This window comes from Excalfactoria chinensis, chromosome 19 (genome assembly GCF_039878825.1).
Source record: "Excalfactoria chinensis isolate bCotChi1 chromosome 19, bCotChi1.hap2, whole genome shotgun sequence".
NCBI classification, from domain to species: domain Eukaryota; kingdom Metazoa; phylum Chordata; class Aves; order Galliformes; family Phasianidae; genus Excalfactoria; species Excalfactoria chinensis.
The window spans coordinates 5,911,024-5,938,832 of NC_092843.1; the positions used below are offsets into that span (position 1 = coordinate 5,911,024).

At 51.6% G+C, this 27,809-nt stretch overlaps 1 protein-coding gene and 1 long non-coding RNA gene across 9 annotated transcripts in view; one reads left to right on the forward strand and one right to left on the reverse strand.

Moving 5' to 3' along the window:
* Window positions 1–24,833, forward strand: RPH3AL (rabphilin 3A like (without C2 domains)). Of its 8 annotated transcripts, none has more exons than XM_072353183.1 (9): window positions 1–33; window positions 3,971–4,054; window positions 4,859–5,002; window positions 5,923–6,052; window positions 8,971–9,057; window positions 14,973–15,147; window positions 19,158–19,265; window positions 19,438–19,569; window positions 24,441–24,833. In XM_072353183.1, exons 2-9 carry the CDS (start codon window positions 3,978–3,980, stop codon window positions 24,473–24,475), a joined length of 888 nt encoding a protein of 295 aa, XP_072209284.1. In that variant the 5' UTR covers window positions 1–33; window positions 3,971–3,977; the 3' UTR covers window positions 24,476–24,833. The 8 variants fall into 8 exon arrangements, with proteins under 8 accessions (XP_072209284.1, XP_072209290.1, XP_072209288.1 ...); XM_072353187.1 differs by lacking the exon at window positions 1–33 and adding an exon at window positions 61–119; XM_072353184.1 differs by lacking the exon at window positions 1–33 and adding an exon at window positions 191–251.
* The window catches only part of LOC140260644 (uncharacterized), an 8,020-nt gene continuing 2,189 nt past the window's right edge, over window positions 21,979–27,809 (reverse strand). Inside the window, exons 2-4 of the long non-coding RNA XR_011905593.1 lie at window positions 24,827–25,017; window positions 22,745–22,843; window positions 21,979–22,147 (exon numbers count right to left, since the gene is read on the reverse strand). This is a non-coding gene — a long non-coding RNA (uncharacterized lncRNA). The remainder of the gene's footprint in view (window positions 22,148–22,744; window positions 22,844–24,826; window positions 25,018–27,809) is intronic.

A 27,809-nucleotide genomic window follows, 5' to 3' on the forward strand; every position in this document is an offset into this window, starting at 1 on the left:
CGGAGCGGAGCGGCGCGGCACGGAGCGGTGCAGGTGCGTTCCGTCTGTGCTGCACCCCAACGGGGACGGACGGACGGACAGACGGACGGAGGCTCCGGGAGGGGCCGGAGTTGCGGGTGGTGGGGCTGAGTCCGGCGTTGGGAGCGGGACTTCGGGCGGAGCCTCGCGGGGAATGGGCGGGGTGCCGGTCCCCGTGCTACTGCTGGGAGGAGGCTCCGAGGGCGGGAGGGTGTCCCGTCGGCTGCTGCCAAGTGCGCCTGCAGCGCGGCCGGGTGACGTGCACGGGGACCGGGAGGGAGCGGCGGAGGGCTGGGGAATGGGCGAGAGGTGCGGGGTAAAGGCAGCGCTCCCCGTCAGGCGCTGGGCTTCGGGGACGGCAATGTGCGGGCCGTGTCCCGGTGCTGCTCCTCTGGGTGCTGCGCTGTGCCCGTCCCGGGGCGTTGGGTCTGCGCGCATCCCCAGCGCTGGGTCAAAGTCCGCGGTTCCCTCCCGTTCTCCCCGGCGGCGGCCGGGAGTTTCCAGCGGCCGAATCCGGCGGGGATGTGTGACCTCGGGGATGCTCAGGTGGCGTTTCCCCAGCGGCAGAGCTCGCGGGCAGCGGCTGGCGGGGCAGTTCCTGGTTCGTGCGGGGTCACCGCTGGGATGGCACACGGTCCCTTGGCGCTGCCTTTCCTGTCTGCGTCCAGTTCTTTCTAAGAAAGTCGAGGCTGGAGCTGCGGGTTCTGCCCAGGCCTCCCGAGCTGGGGCTGAGTGCATCAGCATAGAGAAATTAGTTTCTCTAATTGGCCGTTTAGATGCTAATTTGCTTCTCGGAGCCCTGTGCCAGGTCAGCCTGCTCCAGGACGTGACTCAAATTGCTGAGCAGCATGAATTATGCACCCAGCAGAGCACCTGCAGGGCAGAGGCTGGATGGGTACAGACCCACCTTGGCAGGAGCGGTGCTGGCTGCCCTCCCCTGCTCTGCTGGCTTCGGGGTGAGCAGATCTGCTTGGACAGAGCCTGCTTCTTTGTGGCTCACCATATATCAAGCAGCCACGTTAATGGGCGCCTCTCATTAATACAGGCACGTTGGTACCGCGTGCTGCTTTTCCTGTAGAGCTGATTTTATCTTCTCCCTCCCAGGACTGGCATGGACCTGCAGGGCGTTTTGCTTTGTAATGTCTTTAATAAGCACCGTCTTAATGCATTTGGGCTTCTGCCATTGCTGCTGTGCCCGGGGAGCCAGCTGTGGGGCATGGGAACCTTCTGTTTTATTCCCCACGTGCTCTGTTTGTTGGTGTCCCAGAGCCGTGGGGACGTGGTCAGTGTGCATGGTCAGGGGGGAGTTGGACTTGGGGGTCTGAGAGTTCTTTTCCAGCCTTAATGATTCCACGGTTCTGTGACTGTATGAGCAGCAAAGCCCCTGATTGAGGTACTTGTTTGGGCACAGTCACACCACTTGTTGCCTTCAGACAGCCTCCATGGCCAACCAAGGAGCCTTCCTGCACCAATGGAGCCCGGCCCGGTGCCCTTATCTCCCTCATTTCTCCTCTGTCATAGCAACGGGAGGCGAACACTCACTCAGTTGCTAAGGTTATGGGGATAATGGGGTCTGGTGCCAGAGCAGAGAGTAATTACAGCACGTCTCTGAGGGAGTGGCTGGAAGGGACACGGGGCTGGGATGGCACCGATGTGTGTGGTGGTCCTGGGGGAGGCCATGAGCTCGGAGCAGGAGAGGTAATTAAGGCCGCAGGGGTGCAGGAGCTCAGCTCTGTGTGACTGCTTCGTTTTTCGTTTCGTTTTAAAGTATTTAAAAGAAAGAAAAAATAATTGCCTAATTAATTTCCTATAAAAACAAATTAAAACAGATTGGGAGCTGCTTAGCTGAAATAACCAGGCTGTGAAAGCTGGCTGGGGAGCTCTTGATGGGTCTGTGGAGGGTGTTGTGGTGTTTGCAAGGCTGTGAGGAGTTCATGCTTTGTGGGCACCTGCAGGCAGCTCAATGTCAGCAAAACCTTTCAGCTTTAGCCGTGTTGTAGTCACTGTTTGAGGCGGAAGATGCAAACCTGGAGCATCCTCAGGGTTGCCCAGCAGGAAGGGACCCCCGGTTCCACATTGCAGGGTTGTCACCAGCACAGCCCTGCTGCTTCCCCTCTGCTCTCCATTGGAGCTGCAGAGCTTTGTGGTTCTACATCCCCCCCCCAGTGCTGCCAGCTCACTGCTGAGCACAGCCAGGTGCACACAGCTTTAATGAGGATTTGTTCCGCCTGATTTCTTCCATCATAGGGAAAGCAGCAAACAGGTGGAGGGCTGTTCAGCAGGTCAGAGGATGATGGGAAGGAAAGGACTCCCTTGCAGGCTGTGGAGATGACTCCCCAGCCCAGCTTGGTTCTGCTATCGGTGTTTCTGATTAGGCTGATTGTGCTGCACTCTGTGTCCTGGATGGAGATAAGAGGGAGGATGCTCTGTGCTGTCCCCATTCTGGTATCATCAGCCCTGTGGCCGTGTGTGTTCCTTTCTTTCCAGCCCTGTTACCGTTCCTGTTCCCACCCAGCAGAGCCTGCAGTACTACGACGTTCTTATTTCCTCCACTGAGACACTTGCATCCAACTGGGCATCTTGCAGAAGTAAAGTGCAGAGCCATCTGCAATGTTTTGACTTGCCTTCAGCCCCGCTGGAGCAGATAAAGCTCTGCAGAGCAGGGTGGGATGCATTCAGCTGTTTCTCACCCTGTCTGTGCAGCTGCTGGCAAAGCAAAGTGCCCATCCTGGGGCTGACTTCCAGATGGGCACCCCCAGGTGCTGGGCACTGTGATGCATGGGCTGTGCTTTGCTCCACGTGTGCCTGAGCGGGAGGGCAGGCTGGGCTGGAGCAGCTCTGAGCTCCTGATGGAGCTACGGGTGTCCCTGCACCTTACAGTGAGTTGGACCAGAGGGCTTTAAAGGTCCCTTCTGTGATCTAGGGCTGACCCTTCAGGATGGGCTGCACCGTGGGCTTTGCAGCCCAGGTCAGTGCTCTGTGCCTGATTGCAGCGCAGGGCTGGATCGATCTGCACGAGCTGCTGCTGCTATAAAAGGGCCAAGGCTGTGTGTGCTGCGGGGCTCTGTGCCTGGCACGGCAGCTCGGTGTCAGCAGCAGGCGTGGGTGCAGGCGCAGAGCCACAGTGCTGGGTGAGTGTGCTGTGAATTGAGGCTGGAACATGTGTTTTCTTGGGAATTGCAGCACGGTTGGCAGGTGGTGGGACTCGCTGCTGTTGGATCTGATGTGTTGTTTGCCAAACAGCATTAAGCGCGTTATCTCTGCTCAGCAGGTACGGTTACAAAGCTGGCATGTGTCTGTTCTGGGGAAGGTAAGTATTAATAGCTGGAAATGCACGCATTAAGGAGCAGATCCAGCTGGAGGAAGGCTCGGTGCCTCGCGGAGCCTCTGCTAAAATCTGCTGGCTGCCCTTCTGGGTGCTGGTGTGACCTCAGGAGGAGCGCTGCTGGGAGAGGTGCTGCCTCCAGCACATGCAAACAAGCTGCTATTGTGGGCTGTGTTATAAATATCCAGCTCTTAACAGCGGCAGCTTTAACGAATAGGGAGCGACTTGCCACTGTTTGTGCTGATTATCGTGTGGGCTTTTGTTTGTTACCCCCATTAAGAGGTGAAAACCCAGCAGCCGCTGCGTCCTCCTGTCCTTCAGAGCTGCTGCAGTGCTGGGGCTCCGGAGGTGACGGGGCAGAGATTGTAGCAAACACCACTTTTCTCTAGCTTTGAAATGAAAAATGGCAGCAGATCTTGACAGCCCCGTGGCCTTTTGCAGAGCGCTATAAAACCTCAGCTCCCAGCTTTGTCTTCGGCGCAGCGTTAGGAGCTATTTATTGGCGTGTATTTCACGGCGATGATGGCATGCTTTTATTGCTGTCTGCGGGTGCGTGACGCCGGCGGGTCGCCTCTGAGATGTCGCTTTGGGACGGGCTGTGCTTCACGCTGCTTTTCCTCCTTCCAGGTGTGCCATGGCCGACACCATTTTTGGCAGTGGGACGGGTCCCTGGGTGTGCCCCAATGACCGGCAGCTGGCTCTGCGTGCCAAGTGAGTCCCAGCCGACTGAAGGGAAGAGCAGCACTTCTGCAGCTGTATATATACAATATACACCCTCTGTATTGCTGGTAGCATCCCCCCCAGAGCTCTTTTGTTTTAGGATCTTGTCGCTTGATCTCATTTCCCTCTGAAGTTAAATGACTGTGTAACCTAAAGATGGAGATGAGTCAAGCGCCAGAATTGCCTTTCTTTCTCGGATGCTTTGCTTCTCTGGTGCTACTACTGCACCTGGCTGAGCCCTGGGGTCAGCTGCTGGGAAATTACGGGTTGTTCCACTCTGTCTGAGTGCTTCTGCCTCCACCTGAGTGCCTCATTACAACAGCCAGGCCTGATAGTGCCATAGTTCTGCCAGCAGCCCTGACTTTAGCTGGTGACCTCTAAACTCCTACTAAACAGTCATTAATTGAGCTGTGAGAGCTCCGAGCGAGCCAAGGAGAAATGTCAGCTTTGTACAGAGGCATGGAGGGAAGTTCCTAAAGGCTTCAGACGCTGGAAGGAAGACAGTGCAGGTAGTCCTTGTGTGCTGCAGTCTGCTGAGGGCGTTTGTGGTTTTCAGTGTCCATCCCTGCAAAGACAGGCTGGGAATCAGGCAGATTTCTTCTCTGAAGGAGCAGTGCTGCTGTGGCACAGCTGCCCAGGGAAGGGGAAAGCCACCATCCCTGGGGGTGTTCAAGGACTGTGGAGATGTGGCACTCAGGGATGTGGTTGGTGGGCATGGCGTGGTTGGTGGGCATGGCTTGGCACGGCAGGGTTTTGCTTTCACAGCTCAGTTTCTCTGTCCATCCCACCCCACAGGCTCCAGACAGGCTGGTCGGTGCACACGTTCCAGACAGAGAAGCAGAGGAAGATGCAGGCTCTGAGCCCACAGGAGCTTGAGGTCATTCTGGAAGTCATCCGCAAGGCAGAGAAGCTGGACGTTGTGGAGCAGCAGCGCATCGGGTACGCTTGCTTGTTCCTTCCCTATGGGAACAATGCAGATGGAGGTGCAGCTCTCCCATTGCCTGAGCTCAGCCTTCAGCTCTCAGAGCATCCCTTCAGCTCATTTTCCCCCTGCCATGTTGCTTGTTTGGAGGCAGTGAACACTGGCAAGGATGGGAGATGGTTTCCCTTGCCTTCCTGGAGCCTTGGGGCTTGCTGTGGTTGCAGCCACTGACCCAGTGCCTGTGCTGGGGCAGTGGCTGTGGAACGTGCTCAGGGAAATGCAGAGCTGTGCAGCTGCATCACTGCTGGTGGACAGCACGGCTCCGTCCCTGGCAGCACGCTCAGGTTTTCCCTTGCCTGCAGCAGCAGCCCTGTGGGATTTTGCCTGGAGCAGTGAATGGGTTTGTGTTCTACTTGGCTGAGTTCTCTGGAAGGGGTTTGTTAGCTTGAATTATTTCATTTACTGGCACCCTTCCCCTTTTTTGCTGCTGTAGATTTCTATTTACTCTCAGTCCTGCTGGAGATCTGGCCTCAGCTGGGTCTGCAGTCAGCCTAAAGCAGGGAGACCAAGATCCAGCTCATAGAATCATTCAGGCTGGGAAAGACTTCTCAGATCCCCAAATCCAGCCCCGCTCCATCGTGCCCACTGACCACCTTCCCCATCCCCGCAGCTCCTGAACACCTCCAGGGCTGGGCACTCCTCCACCTCCCCGAGCAGCTGTGCCACTGCAGCACCACTCATCCAAAGACAAAATACTCCCTAATAACGAGCCTGAGGAAACAATTGAGCACAGAGACTGAAGAGAAAGCACGTTCAGTCCCAGCCAAAGGCCCGAAGTTGCACAGGGGAGGCTGAGTGGGGCACATACCCGCAGGTTCTTTTCATGCTTTCTTCCTGTAGATCTGGAATCACCTCCGCTTGGCTTTGTTCCCTGCAGGCGCCTGGTGGAACGGCTGGAGAACATGAGGAAGAACGCGATGGGGAACGGCCTGTCGCAGTGCTTGCTGTGCAGTGAGCTGCTCGGGCTGCTGGGGAGCACATCAGTTTTCTGCCAGGATTGCAAAAAGGTGGGTTTGCTCACAGGGGATCCTGCCTGGACCCAACAGGGCTCTGTGAAGGTGGATAGATGGATCGCCCTGTGGGGTTATCATAGTCCTGTGTAACCGGGCTGGTGCTGTCAAGCTGTAGGGTCTTCTCTGCTTACCTCGTTGCTCGTGATCCTGGAGTGCCTGACCTATGAAAGGGGGAGATGTGGCCCATAGGGACATGGTTAGTGGGGATGGGTGGGGGTTGGACGTGGGGATCTGAGAGGTCTTTTACAACCTTCATGATTCTGTGATTCGTGTCCTAAACTAGTGTGAAGTTTCTGACCCTGACACCTGAATTGCTGGGTGTGATGGTGGTGGGAAGGCTGTACAGATGCTGGAGAATCAGCATGCAGAGGAAACCACTGTGTTCCCCACCCCCTGCAGGATGTGCACTGCTGCCTGGGATCCCAGACAAGCAGGGGTTAAGCTTCACTGCTGTGGAGATGGTGATCTCCAAGGCAACCACCTGATCCTCCCTCTGCTGGGAGGCTGCTCCTCCAGCACTCCAAGGCCATCTTTGCCAGGGGAGATGTCTCTGTAAGTGGCTTTGCCTCAGTGTGGTGAGGGCACTCTGTGGGTCCCTGGGGAACTACAGCTAGGGGAACTCTCGCTTATGCCACTCACCTCATCACTGAGACAGTCTGTGGATGCTCTGAGTATATCTTGTTCCTGTGCCATGCAGTGGCACATGCTGGGAGGGCAGCTGTGATGGAGAAGCTCCTGCAAGGTGCCAGCATCTCTCCATACATGCTGCCTTTGCTGGACTGAGTCTGCTGGCTCCTGCTTTCAGAAGTGGCTGAGGTTGGGGTTATGCACAGGATAAGGCAGTGGTAAACGCCCAGTTGTGACCCCCTGGGTCCTCAGCTGGGAGGAAAGCAGATACTATAGGAAGGGCTGGGAAAGGAAGCAGCAGAAAGGTACTGGAGAGCAAAGGGTCTGGCATAAAGGGGATCTTCAGGACAGCTCTTGGAGAGGAGCGTGGGCTCTGTGCAGACGTGCCTGGGGAGAATAAAGGGCTGCTGGGCAGACAGGAGGCGGCTGGCTGCTTCCTGCTTTTCAAGCATGCAGAATAACAGGATGTGCTGTATTCCTGCCTCCTTCCCGTGGCCGTTCTGCTCTCACCTGAAGCCAGCTAGGTCATGTTGCTGCAGCACTTGCTAACCTCTGCCCTGTGAGCTCTGTGCACTGATGCATGGAGGCAAAAGCAGCAGGGTGCCCTGGGCTCGTCCCCTTTCTGCTTTGGTGTCAGCCCACAGCAGCCCATCCTTCAGCAGAGCACGCAGAGCAGGCTGGTACTTAAAGCTCATCCCCAGCCCAGCAATATCAATCACCGATGCACTTTTAGCACTATAAGCAGTGAATTTTATAAGTTGGTATTTTTCTTGCTAGCTTTGCTCTGTTACCATCTCATTGGAAAGTCATTGCAACCCATTTAGCCCAATGACAGGGACTGCTGTAACGATACATCTGAGATGCAGCAGAGGACTTATCTTCCATGAATCCCTTCTGCTGAACAGGGGCTCTATAGCTCTTGTTGCCTGATGGATTTTCTGAGTGCCACTTCCTGCTTCAGCTTTTATAGGTCAAAATGAAGAACGATTTTAATATTGGTTTTTTATTACCTTGGGAATAAATGCGTTATGGCAAGACAAAGATGCTTGCTAACACAGACATGTTAACGCTAGCAGTAGTTAGAGCATAATGTGCAGTTTACCATGCGGAGGGCATCAGGACCACATGTAAAAGAAGTAGGAGAAGAAAGTGCTTTATCTTGTGTTTAATTAGGAATAAGGCTGTATTTAGTGCCCTTGGTTTTTATGTCTTCTGAGGCTGTGGGTGACACTCAGTTTTCCAGCCTGGCTGCAGGGAAGGGAGGCTCCAATATTTATGGCTGGGAATAAAAGCACTTGGAAGCTCCCACTAGAGGGAGCGTTTGAATGTCCTATATGTGCAGGGTTTGGGATCTGTTGGGTATTTATGGCTGAGGTGCTCCCTCAGATTTTGATTGGAAAAAAGGAGAATTTGGGGTAGCTGTGAAGGTGCCTGATAGTTGCAGTACCACTTGCAGCCTGCACTCGTTGGCTCGGGCAGCACCATGTTGAATATCCACGCACCAAAGAACTTAGGCTGCCCCGTATTCCTCTGCCATTGGATCTCCCTAAGCCAGCCTTTGCTCTCTAGGCTGCGAGCAGCTTTTCCTCTGTGAGGATCAAAGAATTCATCCCGTTCCTCACCCCGCTGTAAGCCAAGCCTGATACACATCCGCTTCATTATATGATATGAAGTGATTGGGGTTGTAAACGGCTCTTAATACCGGTGGAGACGTGAAAGTTCCCTCGTGCAGCAATAAGCTGCCATGTGCTGCTATCAAGCATTCTACTCAGGCAGTCTGTATCCGTGCCCGCTGCCTCGGCAGCCACAAATCAATACTGCCAAGCTGCTGAAACCAAGGGGAAGCTGGGGGGTTTCAGGCTGTACGTAGGGAAGGGTGGAGAGGATTTATGGTTTGGCACAAACTTGTGCTCGTTTTGTGCTTGGTTGCAGCTGCTTTCCTCACCACAGCGACTGGGCTTTAGGATTTGGAGGAATAAAAAAGCAAAGGCCCTGGGAGTGTCTATAGGTTGTGAGGGTTGATCTGTGCTGTTGGTTCTCTTCTCACCCGCAGCCAAGGGCTGTGCTGTAGGTTCGCCTTTGTCTTGCACCTCTATTGACATGAAGCATCTCTTTAGATGCTCTTATCCAGGATAAATAAGAGAACTGTACAGTGTTTATTTACTTTAAGGAACGTATTAGAACGGGTCTGGTGGGGCAGGTGCTTCTCAGCCTTCCTCTGCTGAAGGCTGTATGGATATGGGCAGTCACTTACACCACCTTTTTCCCCCCCCCCCTTCTTTCAGAAAGTTTGCACCAAATGTGGCATCGAAACCTTTGGAGCCCAGAAACGTCCCCTTTGGCTGTGCAAGATCTGCAGCGAACAGAGAGAGGTAAAATGCAGCAGTGTGCTGAGAGAGCATGGGGCTGCACTGGGACGGAGGTTTGGATGGGGCCTTTGGACTCAGGCCATGCACGTGGTGGTGACAGCTTTGTGATGGGATGGGGACAATAAATGCACTGTCCCCTGCCCCGTGTGTTGCTTTGTGGAGTTTCCTGTTTTCCTTCTGTCTCCATGCAAATAAACCTGGCTAATGTTGGTTCTTTAGTACATCTGGAGAGATCTATAGTGTAGCTGTAATATTTGTCCCTCTAAAAATAACTCAACTGCAGCTTTTAGCTCTGTCTCCCCCCCCCCCCCCAACTCCGCCTGTAAAAATCCTATTGCCACTGTGTGAGAATTCTAATGCAGGTCTCTGCATTTCTATATCCTTCATCCTTGAGTTTGCACTGCCAAAAGTAATGGCCTGCCTCACCCTCCTCTTCCATCCAGCCCCAGGGCTCGCTTCTCTGTCATTTGGTGATAACAGAAGGATTTTCCCCTCCTGGTCCTTCAGCATCCACCCAGTCCCATCTGTTTCTGAAGTGCAGTGAGATCATTTCTGCAGGTGTTTGAGACAGAGAATGTTTCTGTAGGAGTTGTGGGAGCGCAGCAGAGCTCGGGTTTTAAACAGGAGGAGATGATCTGTGTGGGAGCACCTGGAAAGCTGCTGTGCAGGTAGGATGAGGGCTGTGCCCACCTTTGGTTGCTGGGGCATACAGAGGGCATCCTGCTCCCTGGGTGCTGCTAATTGCTTAATGAACTGACTCATCCAGATGTTGTGCAATCCAGATGGCCATTCTGAAGTGTGGCAGGTCAGGGCAGTTTCCATGTTGTGCTGGGGATGGAACTGAAAGTTACTTCATTTCTTCTTTTTGTACTTTTTTTTTTTTCCTCACTCCCCAAATGTTTAATTGCTTTTTCTTTCTTTCTTTCTCTTTTGTTCCACTTTCTTATAAAAATAATGAGCAGCCACAGACAGAGAACATTATCCAGTGTAATGTGTGGCCGTGTCAGGGTACTGTAACCTTCAGAGATCTGGCCAGAGCACTTCTCTAATGAAAATGGATGGAACTTTCCCCCTGAGACGGGCTCAAACATACCCACATCTTACCTCACAGCCCTCAGCTTCGTCTGTCTTTTTCTGAGTCCTTCAAAGGTCAGTTCAGGTCTGTCTCCTTCCCTCTTTGCAGTGGCCTGGCTTGTCCCTGAAGCCATTTTGGGTGCCACGATAGGACAGAGTCCATGCAGAATAACCAGGTTACTCCTGAGCTTTATGTTCACCACCAGTTCCTTGTCACTGTCTGTCGCTGTGATCTGGATCTGTCTTGTGTTGCCATCTGCTCTGGACCAAACCCATTTGGCCACGCTCATTGCTAAAGGTTATATTTGCCATCAACGAGTGCAGATGGACACCTGCTTTTTGGGATCACACAGTCTTGTTTCTGTCTGGCCTTTGAATTGGCCCAGTTTTGTTTCCTGGGATCCAGACAGGAGCCCATAAAAGCACCTGGGGTTGTGTGATGCAGTAGCAAGCCATTGTTACCCTTCTGAGATAGGTGATCCCACCACTTGGACTACAGCTGTCCCTTCAGCCCCTGCCATGCACCGAGGGAGCAGGTTGTGGCCCTTCTTCCTTCCCTCCCTCTGCATTGCATTGCCTTCCTTGGCTTTGCACCTTGCATTGCCTTTCTGGTGACCAAATGTGGGGGGCTGATCCTCCTGGAACAAGTCAGAATCTGCAGGCAGGGTTGTGGTATTGGGCATTCACATACATGAGCTAACAGCCAGAGCATTCAGCTCTCATCCCTCCATCTTCCTTGTTGTTATTTATCCCTGTAGGCTTGGCTTAAGCTGGTGAAAATGGAGTGACACGGTAATTTGCTTCGCTCCTTCATTGTGTGGACAAAATCTGTGCTGGCTTCAGTTGTGATTTAAACCATCAGTGTTTAGCTGGGGTCAAAATGAAGACTAAAGTAACAGGCTGTTGTTTACATCAGTTTTTCAGTGGGAGTCAAGTGCTCGGTGCCCACAGATCCCATTGGGAATCCCGGCCTCGGCAGCTCCAAAGTGTTCTTTGCTGCTTTGTTTCCTTGAAAACCTCCACTGGGAATGCTGTGCTGCATAGCAGGGAGAGCTGAGTTGCTCTGACACTGTCTGATTTTCTGAGTGGAGGTGATGAATGGATTCTGCTCGCTGCCCGCATCCCAGTCATCCAGAAGGGAAACATTGTGCTGGGTAGCACTGGGGCTGCCCGGTGTGATGTGTGCATGTAGAGGGAAAGCACTGCATTGACACCATGCTGGGACCTGGCAGAGCCTTCTGGCAAAGGGAACGTCCCCAGGGGCAGCAGATTCCTCTGAAATAAGACAGTCATGGCTAAGCCAGGGGCAGCCTATGGGAGAGATGCTTGTCCAAGTGTCTACAGAAGCATCCATTGAAAAAACCCTCTTGATCTACTAGGGCTCTGTGGGCATTTTCTTTCACAGCATCCTCTGAGTGTGGCAGAGCTGTTGCCTCCATAGCTTATGTTTTATTGCTTATGCGAATGAGGGAAGAGAAGCAAATTCCTTCCATTTGAAGTCTGCTTTGGAAGGAATAGAACCTTCCCTGTGTACTGCATCGCCTTTCTTGGCTTTGCACCTTACATTGCCTTTCTGGAGACCGAATGCAGAGGGTTGGGCATGCATTGGCTGCTGCATGTTTTGGCTGATAGCAGCAGGCTGTGCACAGCACCTCGCTGAACCATCGCTTCATATATGGCTTTTTTCTTTTTTCATATCCATAATTAGCGATGCTATCATCGTAATTAAAACCCTCTTGGAAGCGTTCGTACACATTTACATTTGAATCGACGCATCCAAAATTGTAGTGATAATGAAAACAGTTAAAGTAGGGTGGGGGGAGATGGCTTATTTTAAACCCCATCAAACATGAAGGGACGCATCAGCTCTCGGGACCTGCTCAAGTTCTAATTTGCCCCCGTGCTTCATTTTCCCTTTAATTCCTTCTCCTTTGCTAAATGACATTTTCATGGCTGGCTGCATCTCTGGGTTTATCAGAATAAACCGTGCAGAGGAAAGGAAAGATTGCTGTGTTGGAACAAGGAGCCGTCAACTCCCCTTTTGCCCCCAGGTTTCCCTTTTCCCATGTACACTTTGAACATCATAAAGTAACTTAGCTCGGGGTTATGCCTGCCTGGCATGACCAAGCACTGTGCTGATGGAGGGGAGTGTTTATTTCGGGTGGCTGTGGATGGAATGGATGTGCACCTGTTTGCAATTCAGAGGGCTCAGCAGTAGCCTGCTGTGTTATTTTGGGGGGGTGGCAGCAAGTGGGTCGACTCAAAATAGTGTCCTTAGAACAGAACCATTGGGGGGGGGGGGGGGGGGAACAGACTGTGATTGAGAGAGGAGTGATAAATGATTGTAGGATGGCAGGCATTGCTGCTGAAGGAGCGTTGGGGTCGGAGGTGAAATGCGTTCTGCTATTCCAGAAACAAAGCTCCAAACAATTGCAGCTCCTTTTAATTTTCTTCATCCTCAAGTGCCGAATGTGGGAGTTGACAACAGATTGCTGTAAATAATGTAATTGGAAAGCTCTGTGTTATGGAAAAGCAGATGAATGCAAATAACGAGGCTGAGGAGCGCGCTCTCTTTCTCCCTGCCAGCGGTTTGCTGCGTGCCGGAGCCGTGGCAGCGGGCGGGTGGGATGTGCTGCGTGAGGGCAATGGCAACGATGTCCTCCTGGGCTGCAGGTGTGCTTTGTTCTGCTGACAGAGCCCATAGGAACTCACAGCAGCGGCTTCCCTCTTGCATGATGGGGGCTGCAGAGCTGGGGGTGTTGTTTGTGGGCACGGTGGGGTTGGGTTGCTGGTTGGACTGGGTGATCGTAGAGGTCTTTTCCAACCTTAATGATTCTGTGGTGTACAGCAGCCCGAAGGCTGGGCCTGGCTGGGAGCTCATTCAGTGCCCTCATGTTCAGAGGGGGTGAGGGGAAGGCAGAGTTCTGCAGAGCCCTGAGTGGGGTGTCAGCAGGACCCGGTGATTTTCCATTTGCCGGCTGTGCTGAGCATGCTGGATAAAGTGTGCATCTGCTGCTGAGTGCCAGCATGCAGCCTCATCCTGTGGCTGTGCTGGTGGATCGGTGCAGCTGTGATGGGGGTGTTGTTGGGGTCACAAAACTCATTGAGCTCTCCAGTCTCGTCATGGCTGTTAAATCGCTCAAAGCAATGCAAAGAGGATCTCTTGCTTAAGCAGTTCCTTTTCCCCACACTTTGTTTTTGGGTGGATGAGGCATCAGGGGAGGCAGAAGGACAGCAGCCTGAAGGCAGTCGATATTTAGCATGGATTTCTGTTGTGCTTGGCTGGGAAGCAGCAGGATTGCTCCTGAGCCACCATGTGTAAGATCCTCTGTGCTCCGGGCTTCTGTGTCCTGGGCTGGGGTGGCACTGATGCACATCTTTGTTCTGTCAAGGACTGGTGAGAGCAAAACTCTTCTCTTTGCAAAGAGCAAACCTGCTAATAAACAGGACTCTGAAGCACCGTTATAGATGTATTAATTTAAAATCAAGTAGGAGCTTTGCTGTTGGGCCACTCTGGCAATCAATGAAACGAGCATCACGAGCAGTCAGCAGCATCGATTCGTTGTGATGGATGCAGGCTGAACCCAACCTGCGTGCCCAAGTGCAGAACAACACTGGAAACGTGTGTTATTATGGGGGGGGGGGGGGGGCTGAGGGGGCTGGAAACCTGAGGGGAGCAATGTGCTGAGTTACTGCAGGGGAGAGCATCTCCTTAAAGCTGCAGCTGTTTTAGAGCTGATCTGAAAACAACTTCAGTACTGCTGTAATGAGAGCGGAGTATTAGAAGTGAGTCTGTATGCACGGAATTGTGTTATATTACTGGATGAGAGCTGGGTGTGTTGTATCACTGAACTCTTCCTCTAGCTGGGCTTGCTTTGGGGGTAATAGGGGAAGCCTGGGGGTGACCAACCTTTCCTTACCGCAGTCCTCGCTGTGTCTGATTGGTTTTATGTTCTGCTGCAATTGTAGTTTGCCTGGAGATAATAGGTCTCTCCAGTGCTTCAAATTAAATTACAGATGTTGCAAGGTCTGTTCGGATAACAACTGTCAAGAAAGGCTGCTTCCTCCCCAGCACTGCCCTGCAGGGACTGCGCATCCTCCTGCAGTGCCGCACTGCTCAGGGTGCGCACTGCTTTCATGACCCCGACCATTCTAGCTCTCTGTGTTGATGGCAGTCTGCTGAGTGATCTCCTCCCATCAGTGAGATGGTGATGGCAGTGCTCTGCTTTCTGTGCCTGTGTTGAAAGAGCTGTTCGTGAGCGCCAGGTGTTGTCACTACCCTCTGCTTTGATTAAGCCCTGTGGTTAAAATGCAAGCTGCAAGCTTATTGCTGTAATTAGGGATATCTGCATTTGTACCTGCTGCCATCGTGGTGATGCTACATATAAAATGCTTTGAGAACTTGAAGTAGAAACCCTTATGATCTCCTTTGCTCTGAACAGAAGTACAAGGCTCCTACACCCTTGCATGAAATAGTAATATTAACTTCTTTTTGCCCTGGCTGCCTCATTAGCTCATTATTAGACTGCTGGAAGGCACAAAAGAATTAGGTTTTTGGAGACCATTTCTCCTTGTCTGAGCTACCATCTTCTCCCCTTCCTCTTGGCTCGCAGCAGGCTCTGTATTAAATATACTTAATAGAGCTTCTTCATCATGAGCCGCATTAAAACTCAGTTGAAGAGTAGAGGGCGTTCTTACAGGAAATATTATAGTCCAGCTCTCAGCTCACTTTCTGCTGCAGGGCCAGATTGAGTGTTCTTGTTCTGGGGGTTTTCAGGCATGCTCGGTCGGTACAGCACTTGTTCATCCTGGTTTAGAGTTGGTTGTGTCTCTGTTTCCAACAGGTCTGGAAGAGGTCTGGCGCGTGGTTCTACAAAGGGCTGCCCAAGTACATCACACCTCTGAAGAGCAGCAGCAGAGCTGGTGAGGTGCCCTCGCAGCCCTGGCAGAGCGAGGCTGCTGTGCTGGAGGCAGGCAGCGTGGGGACGGGACGCTCCTTCACCTGGGCCAGGGGCAAAGGTTGGTTGTGTGCTCCTTGAGGACAGCAAAGGGTAGGGACCTTGGGGAGGGGGCTGAGCTTTGCAGCTGAGTTATTCTCTATATGCACCTTGGAAAAGCTGTTGTTTAACTTAGCAGGACTGGGACCGGAGCACTGACGAGCCTGAAAATTTGTCAGCTCCAGCACTCCCATCCTTGTTCTTTGAGGTAGACCTTGATTGAAGTAGACCGATTTATCACATGTGGCATCTTGGATCGCTGCCCTATCGGTTCCCATTCACAGCACTGCCTTGTAGGGCCTTTCCCCCCCCCTCGCTTCCATCTGTCCGCCCTGTCATTGCTCATACACCCACTCCAGTGCTGTGCCTGGAGTCAGCTGGGGGGAAGCAGCACGGCATAGAGGAGCTGAGCATTCAGGGTCATTAGCACAGCGGTGGATGGATGCTGCCGAATTAAAGCTGCTGCCAGTCTGCTTTGATTTCTCTTCCTTTCTTGCTGGTGTGCATTAACAGATCTGGCTGGCCTGTCTCCCCTTCTGTCTTTTGCTATTAGACCCCTTCAGTTGGAGAAGACCTCTCCAGTGTACTGGCAGCACACACTCTTCCACATCAAGCTAAATCTTATCAGTGTTGCAGGGGGAAATAACCTTTTAATAGACAGGACTCCGGAGGATCAGGTTTACAAGGCTTCTCTTTAGGCTCCAACTAGGAAAGCACTCCCAACCCGACTGTAACTTTTGTAATTAAAGGCAAATTAGATCAACAATAGGCGGTTGTGCTTCCCTCCAGGAGACACTTGGAAGGGGCTGTCTTAGCAAATGAACTGATTGATGAGGCATTCTCTGCGCACATGATGAAGAAAACACCACGAGTCAAAGATCTTGAGCCCAGACTTGTCCTGGGTTGTAGCTGAGCCTTGTTTTGGGGGAATGCCTTCCCATAAATGTCAGCAGGTGCAGGTGGGGACAACACAGTTGCTTTTGGTAAGCTTTGGTGTGAGTGTTGAGATGTCTTTCTCCCCTTGCTCCAAGTTTTGGCTGACTGCTGTTTTATGGGTGGGATGATACTGATTTATGGGTTTATTTTGTGGTGTTTTCTTCCCTTATTGTCCTTCTCTGCTAGGCTGTCTGTCCTCTGGGTGGCGTCCAGTGGACACTGGTGGCTGTAATTCATCCCTGGGATACGCAAGCTGGGAGGTTGTACATGTCACTCCTCCTTTGAACCTGCTCTTTGGCTGTGATGAGCAGAGCAGGCTTTCTTCTCAATGTGGATGTGATGTAGCTGTGTAACCAGCAATAGGAGGAGAAGGAATGGCCTCACGTTGCACCAGAGAGGGTCAGGTTGGGTATTAGGAGAAAGAGTGGTGCTGCAGTGGCACAGCTGCCCAGGGAGGTGGTGGGCATCTCTGGAAGTGTTCAGGAACTGCAGGGATGTGGCACTGGGGGGACATGGTCAGTGTACATGGTGGGGTGGTTGGGGTTGGACCTGGGGATCTGAGGGGTCTTTTCCAACCTTAATGGTTCTATGATGTCCCCCAGTGAGCCCAGGAGAGTGGAGCAGTGATGTCCCTCCACATGCAACCTTTCATCAGGGGAAGTGATGGTGTTCAGGAAGTCCCCGCTGTGCCTGCTGCTGCAGGACTGAGGGACTGCAGGAATGTGCCTACTGGGAGCAGAGCCAGCCCACCAGGAAGAAGTTTTATTTTTATACACCCATTATTTCTCTCGCGCTCGCTAACGCTGGGATTTGCCATTGCCTTGAGTTTTTCTGTCATAAACAAGCAGTTGCCATGGGAACCCTGCTATTAGTTAAAGGCACAAATGTATTGTCGTGGGGAGAACAGCAGTAATATTTCTGGTGCTGGGGAGCAGCTTTGCTCCATGTGGTGGAATGTGGGTGGGATTCTGCACCGGGTCAGGCGGGACGGGGAGCAGCCAGCAGCAGGGCTCCAAGCTCTGAGTTCTGCAGGAGGATGGGAGGCAACTGCATGGAAGTAGGAAAATAAGGAAGCATGATCCTTAAGCTGCTGCAGTGCTTGGCATGAGGACTGCGTGCAGCCATACTCATGGCAGATGCGTGCATTTAACACAAGAGTTGAAGCCCAGCTTAGTTCTCCCTTCCCTGGGTGCTGCCTCCCTAGCCCAGCTGTCCCCATTGCTCCCCGTGCTGCTGGAGGCTGAGCTGTGTGTTGGAGGGAGTTGTTCCACTGTTCCCAGCTCCGTGGGGTTATTGCTTTTGCTGCAAGCTGAATTTTGGCTTTTCTAGGATTTATTTATTTATTTTTAAATTATTCTTAATTTTATGAGCTTTTTTTTCCCCATCAGCTGGAGATGGAGGGGAATGAATCTGTTCTGTTTTCTAAAAGTACAGCCGTCCAACGACTCTTATTGATCCATCAGCAACTGCTGGAAGAGCAGATTTATGACTTCAGGGCTCTGGGAAGTGCCAGCAGAAGGTCTGGGAGCGTTGGGAGAAAAATTACCTTACAGGGAGACATCGGTGCAGTGGGTAAAACACATTTCTATTGGCAGCAGAGGAAATGAGAGCAGGCAGGGCTGCTCCTGTGGTGCAGGTGCCTCCTTGTCATTAATATCTTTCTCCTCTTGCGCTGGACCGCTCTGAACTGCTGAGTGGCAGAAGGGTAGGCAGCTAAAGTCACCTCCACTGATTCATTGGGGCCTTCTCTCTAAATAAATCCTGACTTCCAGCATTTTTTGAGAGATTCATGAAGGAAGGAGCTGTTGGGAAGCGATGGGTGTTGTGAGTTCTGGAAGCAACAAAAGAAGAGGATTGGAGTCAAGATCAAATCTGGATTGCCTACCTGTGTAGGGCTTACTGTAGGGAGCCTGCTTTAGCAGGGGCTTGGAGTGGGTGATCTGCAGAGGTCTCTTCTAACCCCTACAGTTCTGTAGGGTTCTGTATGGTTTTGTGGTAAAGGGTTTGCAGCTCAGCAGGCTGCATGTTTAGTGCTGATGAAGAGAGGTGAACTGACGCCTCTACCCTTGCAACCACAGCCCTGCAGCAGCATGAATCCAGGCTGTACCAATTACAAGGTGCAGGGCCAAAGTGGGTACCTCCATCCTCAGCCTCAACGCTTCTGTTCTGAGATCAGGCTGTTAGCAAAGCCCGGGAGCTGCTGGGAAACACCTTCCTCATTTTGCACTGAGCAGCTGGCAGCCCAGTCATCTGTAAGGAGGAGGGGTGCTCACATAACAGCATGGAGAAGTGGAAGCAAGCTGCTGGTCTGGGGGTTGTGTCTGTTTAAATGAAGCTATCAGCCTTTGTAGAAACTATGGAGGGCGAGAAGCAGAAGGAATAGGGCTGGGATTCATGGAAGCAGAGAGACCTTGGAATGGGAGGAGAGTCTCCTTGAGGAAGAGGAGATGCTGTTGCCCGGGGGGCATATGAGTAATGTAGCTCTGGGCAGCATGCAGAGAGGGGTGGACTGATAAGGTGGGGTTTTCTTGTTTGATGTGCTTTGTATTTACCTGGTGCCTTCCTTTTAGATCTTGGAGCCTCTGCAGGGGTTCTGCAGCTTGGAGGAGCCCAGCCTGAATTACCAACTATAAATCCTCTTGCTGTGGAGCCAGGACCCTGCCTTGTACCCAGCACAGCCTTTAGCATAGAATCATGGAGTTATTAAGGTTGGATGGATCAGGTCACTAAGATCAGATAGCAAACTGCAGCAGGAAGGGGCTCTCTGGTGTGCATGTGAGTCAGTGGGAGCTGTGTGATCCTGGATGGGACCACAAGGGGAGCACTGGTGGTGTGTGCACCTGCAGCAGGTGCTGGCACTGTTTTGGTGTGTGCTGCTGAGCTGTAAATCATCTGGAAAAAATGTTGCGTGGTGTTTGAGAGGAAGCACAAACAGCTGTGGAAGAACTGCAGGTAGTGCTGCTTTTGGAGAGGGAGATGTGATCAGCGAGTCAGCATTTGTTCGTGTTTTATTTGGATCCATCTGGCACCCTCTTGGTAAGTGTTATGAACATTGTGAATAACTGTCTCTCTCCTCCCCCCTCATCTTTCCCACAGTGGTTTCTAGCGACAGCGACTCAGAGCTCAGCTCTTCCAGCCAGGAGGACAGACCTTCATCCGCGGGGTCAAAAGGCTCTCCAGGAGGAAAGCAGCAAGCAGGACAGGGTGAGGAGCTAACGTTCCATCTGGGTTTTGCCACTTGGCTGCCACTGGTTGCAGGGGGCTGGCCTGTTATCACTCAGATAGCAGCAATGGGTCGGACTGGTGGTGGATCCCTTAGAACCTGGCCCCATCTGCTTCTTTCCCTGCTAAACTCTCTCTCCGTTGTGTCCCACAGTGCTCTCCAGGGAGCCCGGCTGTCCCATCAGGGTGTCTGGGAACCACAGCAGTGCAAGCAGCGGGCAGGGAGAGAGCTGCCATAGTGACCAGGCAGCAGATGGGCATGACAGCAGTGGTGGCAGAGCCCCAGGTAAGCAGAGCATTCCCTCTGGGGCACATCCCTGACTGGGGGCTGTGGTCCCTCTAAGCTGTGAGGTGCAGCTCTTTGGCCTGGCATCACCTCTCCCTGCTGTGCTGGTGGCAGGCGCTGTCATGGTGTTACAGCTCACTCCTTCCCTCCTCCTGTTGTGCAGAACCTATTCTGCAACGTGAGTAATGGCCTGGAATTAGAGCTGCCTGCAGCCAGCCCAGGGAGCACCAGCAGCCTCGAGCTGTCCCCTGCAAGGAGCTCACATCTGCACAGAGCAGAGCACAGATCCAGCAGCTTTATGAAACTGAAGGAAATTCTTCCTAATCTCATGTGGCTCTTAAAGCTGAGCATGGCTACTTCCAAAGATCTGCGGTGAAGGGGGAAAAAAATAAGACACCTTTCCCCCTTGACAACCTTGGAACAATTAAGTGACTGCAAGAGCAGAGCTGCCATCACATCTGATCTGGAGCAGCTGAAAGAGATGCAAATGTGTTCTCTCTGCGGTTCCTGCTAATGTATTCCATAACCCTTTGAGTTATCATTTAGCACTGCTCCCTCCAGAGTGCTCCTGTACCCTGTGAGCTGCCACTGCTTTGTTCTTAAGCCCTTCTTGTGCTGCACGTGTTGGGTTATAAATTGGATTAGGGAGCGCAGGTTTATTTATCCATGGAGCTGTGGTTCTCCTCCCCATGCTGCCTGCTAGGAATAGCCAGCATCAACTGAAGGCAAATTTCAGGGATTTGCAGTTCTCTTTAATTTTAGGGGCTTGTTGTTGTTTTTCTTGCAAAGCAATTCAGCTGAGTGGTACTTCTGCTCCATCCATCCTCTGGATTACAGTGCTGCCCCAGACCGGTGGTTTATTTTTAAGCCCTTGCTGGCTTTAGGTTCCCATGGAGTGCTGGTCTGTGGGCTGTGCTGTGGGACGGAGGGCTGTGTGACCCTGCTGCTGGATGTTCTGCTTTGTGGTGCTCTGTGGCTGTGCTGTGATGCAGGTGATGACTGTTCTGGGTGCTGTCTGTACAGGGTTTGGCACTTTGGAGCTTCCCTGCTGCTTGAGCTGGCTGCTGCCTGGCCATGACGGTGCAAACAGCATCTCATAGGCACAAAGTGCCTTTTTTTTTTCCTCAGGAAAAAAATGCCCTTTTATGCAAAGCTTGGCAGAAGGAGTCAGTGCTTTCCAGTGGGATCTCTCATTGCTGGCAGGAGGAGCTAAAGTGCCATGCAGCTGGATGTACACTAAAAAGCTGAAAAGTGTGATGCTCACTCAAGTCCAGTAAAACAGCCCCTGAGTTGTAGAGGGTACCCTGCTGAGGAGAGGGTTAAACCAGCCACAGTATTGATGGAGAGCTTCATTATGGCTGGGGCTGTTTATGTCCCAGATGCTGCACAGGGGCTGCTCAGCTCAGGGCCTGCAGGTGGAGGTGCATCACACCTCGTGCTATGTGGCACCACGAGGATGTTAAAGGCAGATCTTGCTGTAACTTCTTGTCTCTGAAACTTTGTAGTGCTATCTGAGGAGCAGTTTTTGCTTTATATTAGCACCTCAGGTGTTGTTCTGGCAGTGATTTTCTTCTTCCTTCTCATTCTCACCTCTGCTCTCATTCTGTTTTCAAGCACAGTGTGGCAGAACCATTCAGCACCCTTAAATCTGAGGCTGTGGGGAGTGATGCTGCAAGCACAGTCCTGAGCTTTTCAGGCCCAAAGGCTGAGATAGCAATGTGGTCACGCAGCCAACATGGCCAAGGGAAGACAAGGAGCTGTTAGAAAGAGTTCTGCAGGTTTCCAGCACGGTGCTGTGGATTGGTGAGGCAGATAATGAAGCCTGGGCTTTGTCATGGAGTGACTCACTGTCAGTGCTGCACCGGGATTTAGGCAACCTCAGCCCTTGAGCCAAACTTGGAGAAGAGAGCAGTGAGTTGAGAAGCTGCCAGAGGCTGTTGTTTTTTTTACTGCTTGTTTTTAGAGGTGTTGTTTTCTGGGTCCTGATGTCTCTTTTCATTGTGAAGCTCCAATTCCTGGAGGTGAAGACCTCTGGATGTGCCCTCCAACCTTAAGCACTGTGCCTGCTCTCAGGCTGTTCTCCCTCTTTCTGTGGCTCCTGCCTTCCTTTCCATTGAGCACCATGGGTGGATGGATGTAGGGGAGGTCATGCACTGGTTTTGCTGGAGAGTGTTTTATCATGAAGAGAAGAAAAATTGCAGATAAGAAATGCCTGTTCTCCCTTTTCCCCTCCCTTTACCCTGCCTGGGTGGGTGAGACTCCTTTTCCTTTGGCTGCACAGCTGATGTGTTGTTCCCTTGATGGGAGAAGAGCAAAAACCTCCCTGTTCTTAATTACGACGTTTTTATTAACGAAAGGGAAAATTAAACAGCATTAAACAAAGAAACCAGCCGTATATTTTGATGGATTTCATTAGCCCATGGAGAGCTTTTAATGGAGATTACAGCTTTGGGTTTGGCTGCTGCATGGAGCTGATTAAGAGCACAGGGGATCGGCTGCAGTTCTTCTTTGGTGGGTCCTCACTGCAGGGCACTTTCTGAGGAGTGGGTGAATCCCACGTGGTGGTCACTGAGGTGGTCTGTGGGCAGAGTAAGGTGAGGGGGTTTGGGCTGCAGGGCTGGAGATGGAGGTGTTTTTTGTACTTCCCCTCCATGTGGCAAAGCAGCCACAAGACGAGCTAATTAGTAGCATGCATCTGAGTGCAAATCACAGTCTCTCCATCTCTGCTCCTGTGCCAACATGTTGTCTAAATCATTAATACTTAAAGAGCGGTGCAGCAGCTGGCGGTGAAACAGAGCCACGTAAAGCAGCGGCGTATGGGAGCTGAGCACTGTGATGGCAGAGCCAGGTGGGCTCAGAAACAGGGCAGACAGAGGCTCTGAGCAGAGCCCTTCTACCCATGCACTGAAGCTGCAGCTTGGGGTGCCCTTCCTCTGCATGGAGCTGGGCAGGGAGCACTGCTCCATCACTCATCCATTGGGGAGATTTACTCCTCACCTTTCAGGAACTGATTAGGTTTAGGAAGGAGGTGGTGTCACTCCCTCAGTGCCTCAGTGCATCCTTGGTTGGGGTCAGAGTCAATATGCATGCTGCTAATGCAGGAGATGGGCAGAGCTGCCCTGTCTCATTGTGGCAGGGAATTCTCAGTTTAAATTGAAGTTTAAAGCATTACCACCTTCTTTGCCTTCCCTTCTGTCTCTCAGGATGTCTGGTTTGCTCCCTCAGGGATGATGGGGAGGTAACATTTCACCTCGTTGGGTCGAACTACTTCATTCTATGCAGGGGAAAGAAAAAACAACAAAATTGTCCTCATATGAATTAAGTTCCAAATGAAAAAGTAATTTCTGTAATGACTTTCTTGCTGACAGTCTTTGGGGAGGTGACTTCTGTTTTCCTGCACTTGGCAAGAAAGTAGCTGCCATCTCTCCCCCCTTTAATTGCTCTCCCACCCCATTTGTGCCCCGTTGTTGTGGGGTTGAGCCTTCCTGCTGCTGAGGATGAGCCGTCCCTCTTCTGCAAACAGAAAAGACTGAATTGTGCCTTCATGGCTGGGAAGCTTTGAGCTGTGTCTGCCTTCCCCTATCGGTGCTGCAGAGCACCAACCCATCCCGCTGTATTGATAAATAAAACATGTCTTCCAGTAGTGACAGAGCTGGGAAGGGATTCAGGGTTTGTGCTTTAGGTACAATGTGCTGCTAAATAGGAACCTCAGAAGTAGCCAATGCCCCCCCTTCTATGCTTTAAGGAATTAAAATGCTTTCATTTTCCAGTGGTAGAACCAAAACGTTTCCAGGGCTTTGAGCCTCACCTTGAAGTCGGGTTCTCAAACCTTTCTTTGCTTGAAAAATAAATGAATTACTTTCACCATTTCTGTAATTCTCCACGGAGTTTTAAATTGAAGGCTTTTCCCTTGAAACAGAGGAATGACAAAGACTCATTCTCTCATCTCTCTCACTCAACATATCTGGAAAGAAGTCTGCAGCTGGAGATGAAGCTCCTGTTTTTGTCCCTGGTTGTCTCTCCTTGAACCAGCATAATTTGTGTCCCATTCAGCTCAGAGAAGGGACCTTTGGGCTCCATGTAGAAGAGGGAATGGCCTCAAGTAGCCACCATGGGAGGTTCAGATTGGATACTGGTACAGCTGCACAGGGATGTGGTGAGGTCCCTATCCCAGGAGATGTTAAGAAGCACGGGGGTGTGCAATGAGGGCTGTGGTCAGTGGGCACTGTGGGGTGGGGTTGGACTTGGGGATCTGAGAAGTCTTTCCCAACCTGAATGATTCTGTTATTCACAAGCCCTGTTGTGCTGTGCCCATCATCCCACACACATGCTGGCCCAGTTGGGATAGGGTTGGCTCCACGGGTGCTGTTTGGAAACCTCTTGGGCTGAGGTTTGGATTTCTGCCTGCCCTGAGTGATGTACCAGAACAGCAGCTCCATCAGCACTGCTTTTTCTTTCTCCTCCTTTCCCAATTTGCCTGTCTTTTCTTTCTTTAATAAAGTTTAATGGGCCCTGACTGCTGACAGCGTGCAGAGTAATGATGCACAGACATTCTCTTCATTATTATTTTTAGGAGGCTCTTAAAATGGCACCGAGGAGCTGAAAGCAATCTCAGATTAACTTTTATCAACTCTCTCCACTCCTTTTCACACAAAGAAGGGCAACAAGGCAGGCAAAGGGGCTGGCACATGAGCATGGGTGAGCAGTGATGCAATGGCACAGCTGCCCAGGGAGGTGGGGTGTCCCCATCCTGCAGTGACCACTAAGGGCTGTGGTCACTGTGCATGGACCAGGTTTGGACATGGGAATCCCAGAGGTCTCTTCCAACCTTAATGATTCTATGTTAACTTCTGCTTGTCTTTATTTTGAAGGCAAAAGGCGCAGCCACACCAGAACACGGTGCTGACAGAGGTGGAGATGGAGCTGAGCTGCCTGAACCCAACGCTTGCCCCCTCCTGTAGGCCACACTAAGGACATTGTCTGGTGCCAATGAGGACTGTGGTGAAGCCAGCTCTGCCCAAGCACCAGCAACACAACAGCACATAGGAAGCACCTGCCTGTCCTCCCTGCCCCAATGCCCTGCCTTCTGAATTGGTGTGGTGAAGCAGCTTCATCACACCCTGCACTGTAGGCAGTGCAGCAGGGCTGGGAGCAGAGCACACACTACAGCTCTGGGTGGGGGGGAACACCCCCCCAACACACACACACACCTACAGCTGGCTGCCCAAATCAGCTAAAAGCTTTCCAATTACTTTACCTCTTTAAGCTCTGCAGATTCTCCTCCCACGTGTGCACCTTGTAATCTCCTGCACAAACAGGGGCCTGCGTTTTGCCTTTTTCCTGGAAGTCTCGAGCATCTGGCTGTAGTGATGGTGTCAAGATGAGTCAGGCTGAGAGCTCTGCCCCGATCCTGCTGCTTTCCTGGGATGGACAATTTCCCTCCGAGACCTGGTTGATGAGAAAAATCAAATTACCTGCCATTTCTAGAGCAATTAGATCTTTAAAGGCTTGAACAAAAGCTCACTCTAAGCAAGTAGGAGTCTGTGCATTTTGATGAAATGCTTTGAATCTGACCCGTGTTTTGCAGAAGAAATGAAGGATTCCATAAAGTTCCCTCTTCAGTCATGGATTTAAAAGCAATTCATGCCTGTTAATGTCAGCCTGTTCCCTTGGTTATTACTCTTTTGTTCAGTGCTCCTTTGCTGCTGGGCTCTCCGTGTGCATGTAGTATATGCTCTTACAAATGGCTGCAGTATGAAGATAAATGAGATTGGGTGCTGGAATACTCTAACAGGAGATTGGAAATCAATCCTTGACTTTCTTTCTAAATGAACATGGTCCAGCAGAGCACTGTTCCCCTATTGCTTTTCCAGCTAATGCTTCTGGGAAACACCTTCCAACTATTCCTCCGAGATGCTTCTGCCCTTTGGTAAATGAAGGTGAAGCCTTTGGGCGACATAGATCGCAGGAAGAGAAATGCCTGGACATGGATTTCACAGCATTGGTGTTGAAGAGAGCAAGAGATGAGCTTGTTCTCCACTGAGGGGTGCTCCCAGTGGTGTGGTTGTTAAACCTGGTCATCAAGACCATTGTGCCATCCATAGGAAGATTGCCTGTGGGTCAAGGGAAGGATCCAGCCCATGAGAACATGACCTGGTCCTATTCCAATGGGACTGCTGCACACACTCTGTGAGCATGTCATTTCTATTTTAAACTTCTCCTTCCCCTGTGTTGCAGCTCTCTCAGTTTTGTTCTGTAATTCTGGTTGGAATATTGTCCTGCAGTTGCACCAGTTGATGTCTTTTCACTTGGTTCAAGGGAGGCAAGAAGGGCTCAGCACATGGTGCTCAGTCTACTCTGTCTGTTTGTGTTGCTTTTATTGTTTTGTTCTTCTCATCTCCCTCCCTTACAACCTTTATGTAGTGTTTTACTACTGGAAACAATAAAGCTTTAGCTCTGGAACAACTGCTTACCATTTTTGAGACAGAAAAGCACTTTTTTCCATCCCCAGGTTGCAGATGCTCTCCAAATCCTTTGACTGGCTCCAGCAGGGAAAGAGAGCAGCCCAGCCATGGAACAGTGGTTCACACAGCAGGAGTGTAATTGAATTCTGCACAGAAAGTTGTCCTCCGTTGTATTGCCCCTCTTTGGTGCCTTGGCACAGGTCTGCTCCTCAGCCCCTCTGAGAGAAAAGGTTTGCCATGTTGTCACTGAGCATAAACCAGCACTGGATGTCATCCTGTCAAGTGCTGTCCCTCAGCTTTCCAACGCTTGTCACTTGCTCTGGTTTGGCAGTCAGCTCAGGGTAGTGTCTCTTCACTGCTCACTGAGCATGCACAGCCCTGGTTGCTCCATCTTCCCTTTCACCCTGCGTTCAGCTTCAAGATTTCACATGGCTTTTCCATCTGTTTGGCTTTTCCCCATTCCAAAAGCACCTCGATGGTTGCTGTTAAGATTGTTTTGCTGGGGAGCTGCTGTTAGTCCAAGGATGGAGAACTCCCAGGACCCTCCATCTCTTGTGCCGTTCTGTCCATGCTCTGCTTGCTGTGACAACAACCAGCATGTGAGAGAGTCAGCTGTGGGATCTCAGAGCCAAAAGCACTGGGTGTGAACTGCCAAGTTTGGGTTTGCATTATGCAGCTACAGACTGAAGGGAAAGGGAACCCTTCCTACCCAGGAGCTGCACATGGTTCAGCACAGCGGGGCACATAAATCCCAACTGGCATTCAGATGGTGGTTCTCATGGGTGTGATGGGAGGTTTGGATGCTGCAATCAGTAACGAGCTTTCCAGGAGGTACAAAACATCAAGTGATGGGCGAATATCTCACAGGAGGCTCCTCTCTAGAGCTGTTGATTCTCATTCATTCCTGACCACGGGCTGATTAGCAGTATGTTCAGGTAGCACTGAGATGCCTGCGATGCTCAAGAGGCAAAAGATGATGATACTGCAGCATACACCCACAGCAGCCTGGAGGTGGGAGCACGATGTGTGCTGCCTGCCAGCACCCAGGCAGCCCCACACCCAAACCTCTGCTCTGCACCTTCACACAGCAGAAGTAATTCCTCTTACTGCCTTCATAGCAGAGGATCAACAGAGCCAACCCAGCTGTGTGACACCAAGGTTCTGTGCTTTCATTTGAAGGCATCCCCATTGCATTTCTTTTCCTTCCCCCAGTCCCTGGCTGGCACTTGGAGCTGTTTGTATAACATTAGCATGCAGCAGATATGCAGCACCTCCACCCTTTCCCACTCTCATCCCTTGGCTGGGGAAAGAGTGAGAGAAAAGCACCAGGATTCTGCCAGTGGGCCTCCCCATCAGGGCTGGCTGCAGCTCTGGGCAGTTCTCATTTCTCCTTGCATACACTTATAGACTTCTACCCCATCCTGCTGCTCAACAGGAGCTGCTCCAGAGCTGCTGCTGCCTCTGGGCTGCATCTGCACCGTGGCCATCCTCACACTGCCTCAGAGGATGGAAAAATAGACTGAGAAATGCAAATAAGGGCTGTAAATCTTCTTGGCGATACCTGTTTAATTAGCATCAGCAAGCCGCCTTGATGTAGTAAGTGCTAAGTAGGAAACACCAATTTCTCCCTGTTTTGATGGCAGATGACTTGCGAGCTGTTTGGATTCCCACCTTGTGACTGTTTTTTTTTCCCTGCACTCCCTATAATTGCTGTTTGCTATGCAAGGAATAAGCTGCCGGGCTCATCAAATGCCTCTGCATCAGGAGGAGCTGCCC

What these genes read in the sequence shown, in the direction of transcription:
- RPH3AL (XM_072353183.1), top strand. Translation starts at nt 3,978, where the DNA reads ATGGCCGACACCATTTTTGGCAGTGGGACGGGTCCCTGGGTGTGCCCC. An exon ending in CAGCTGGCTCTGCGTGCCAA is followed by an intron (nt 4,055 to 4,858) that starts GTGAGTCCCAGC and finishes CCCACCCCACAG; the next exon opens with GCTCCAGACAGGCTGGTCGG. An exon ending in CAGTGGTGGCAGAGCCCCAG is followed by an intron (nt 19,570 to 24,440) that starts GTAAGCAGAGCA and finishes TTTATTTTGAAG; the next exon opens with GCAAAAGGCGCAGCCACACC.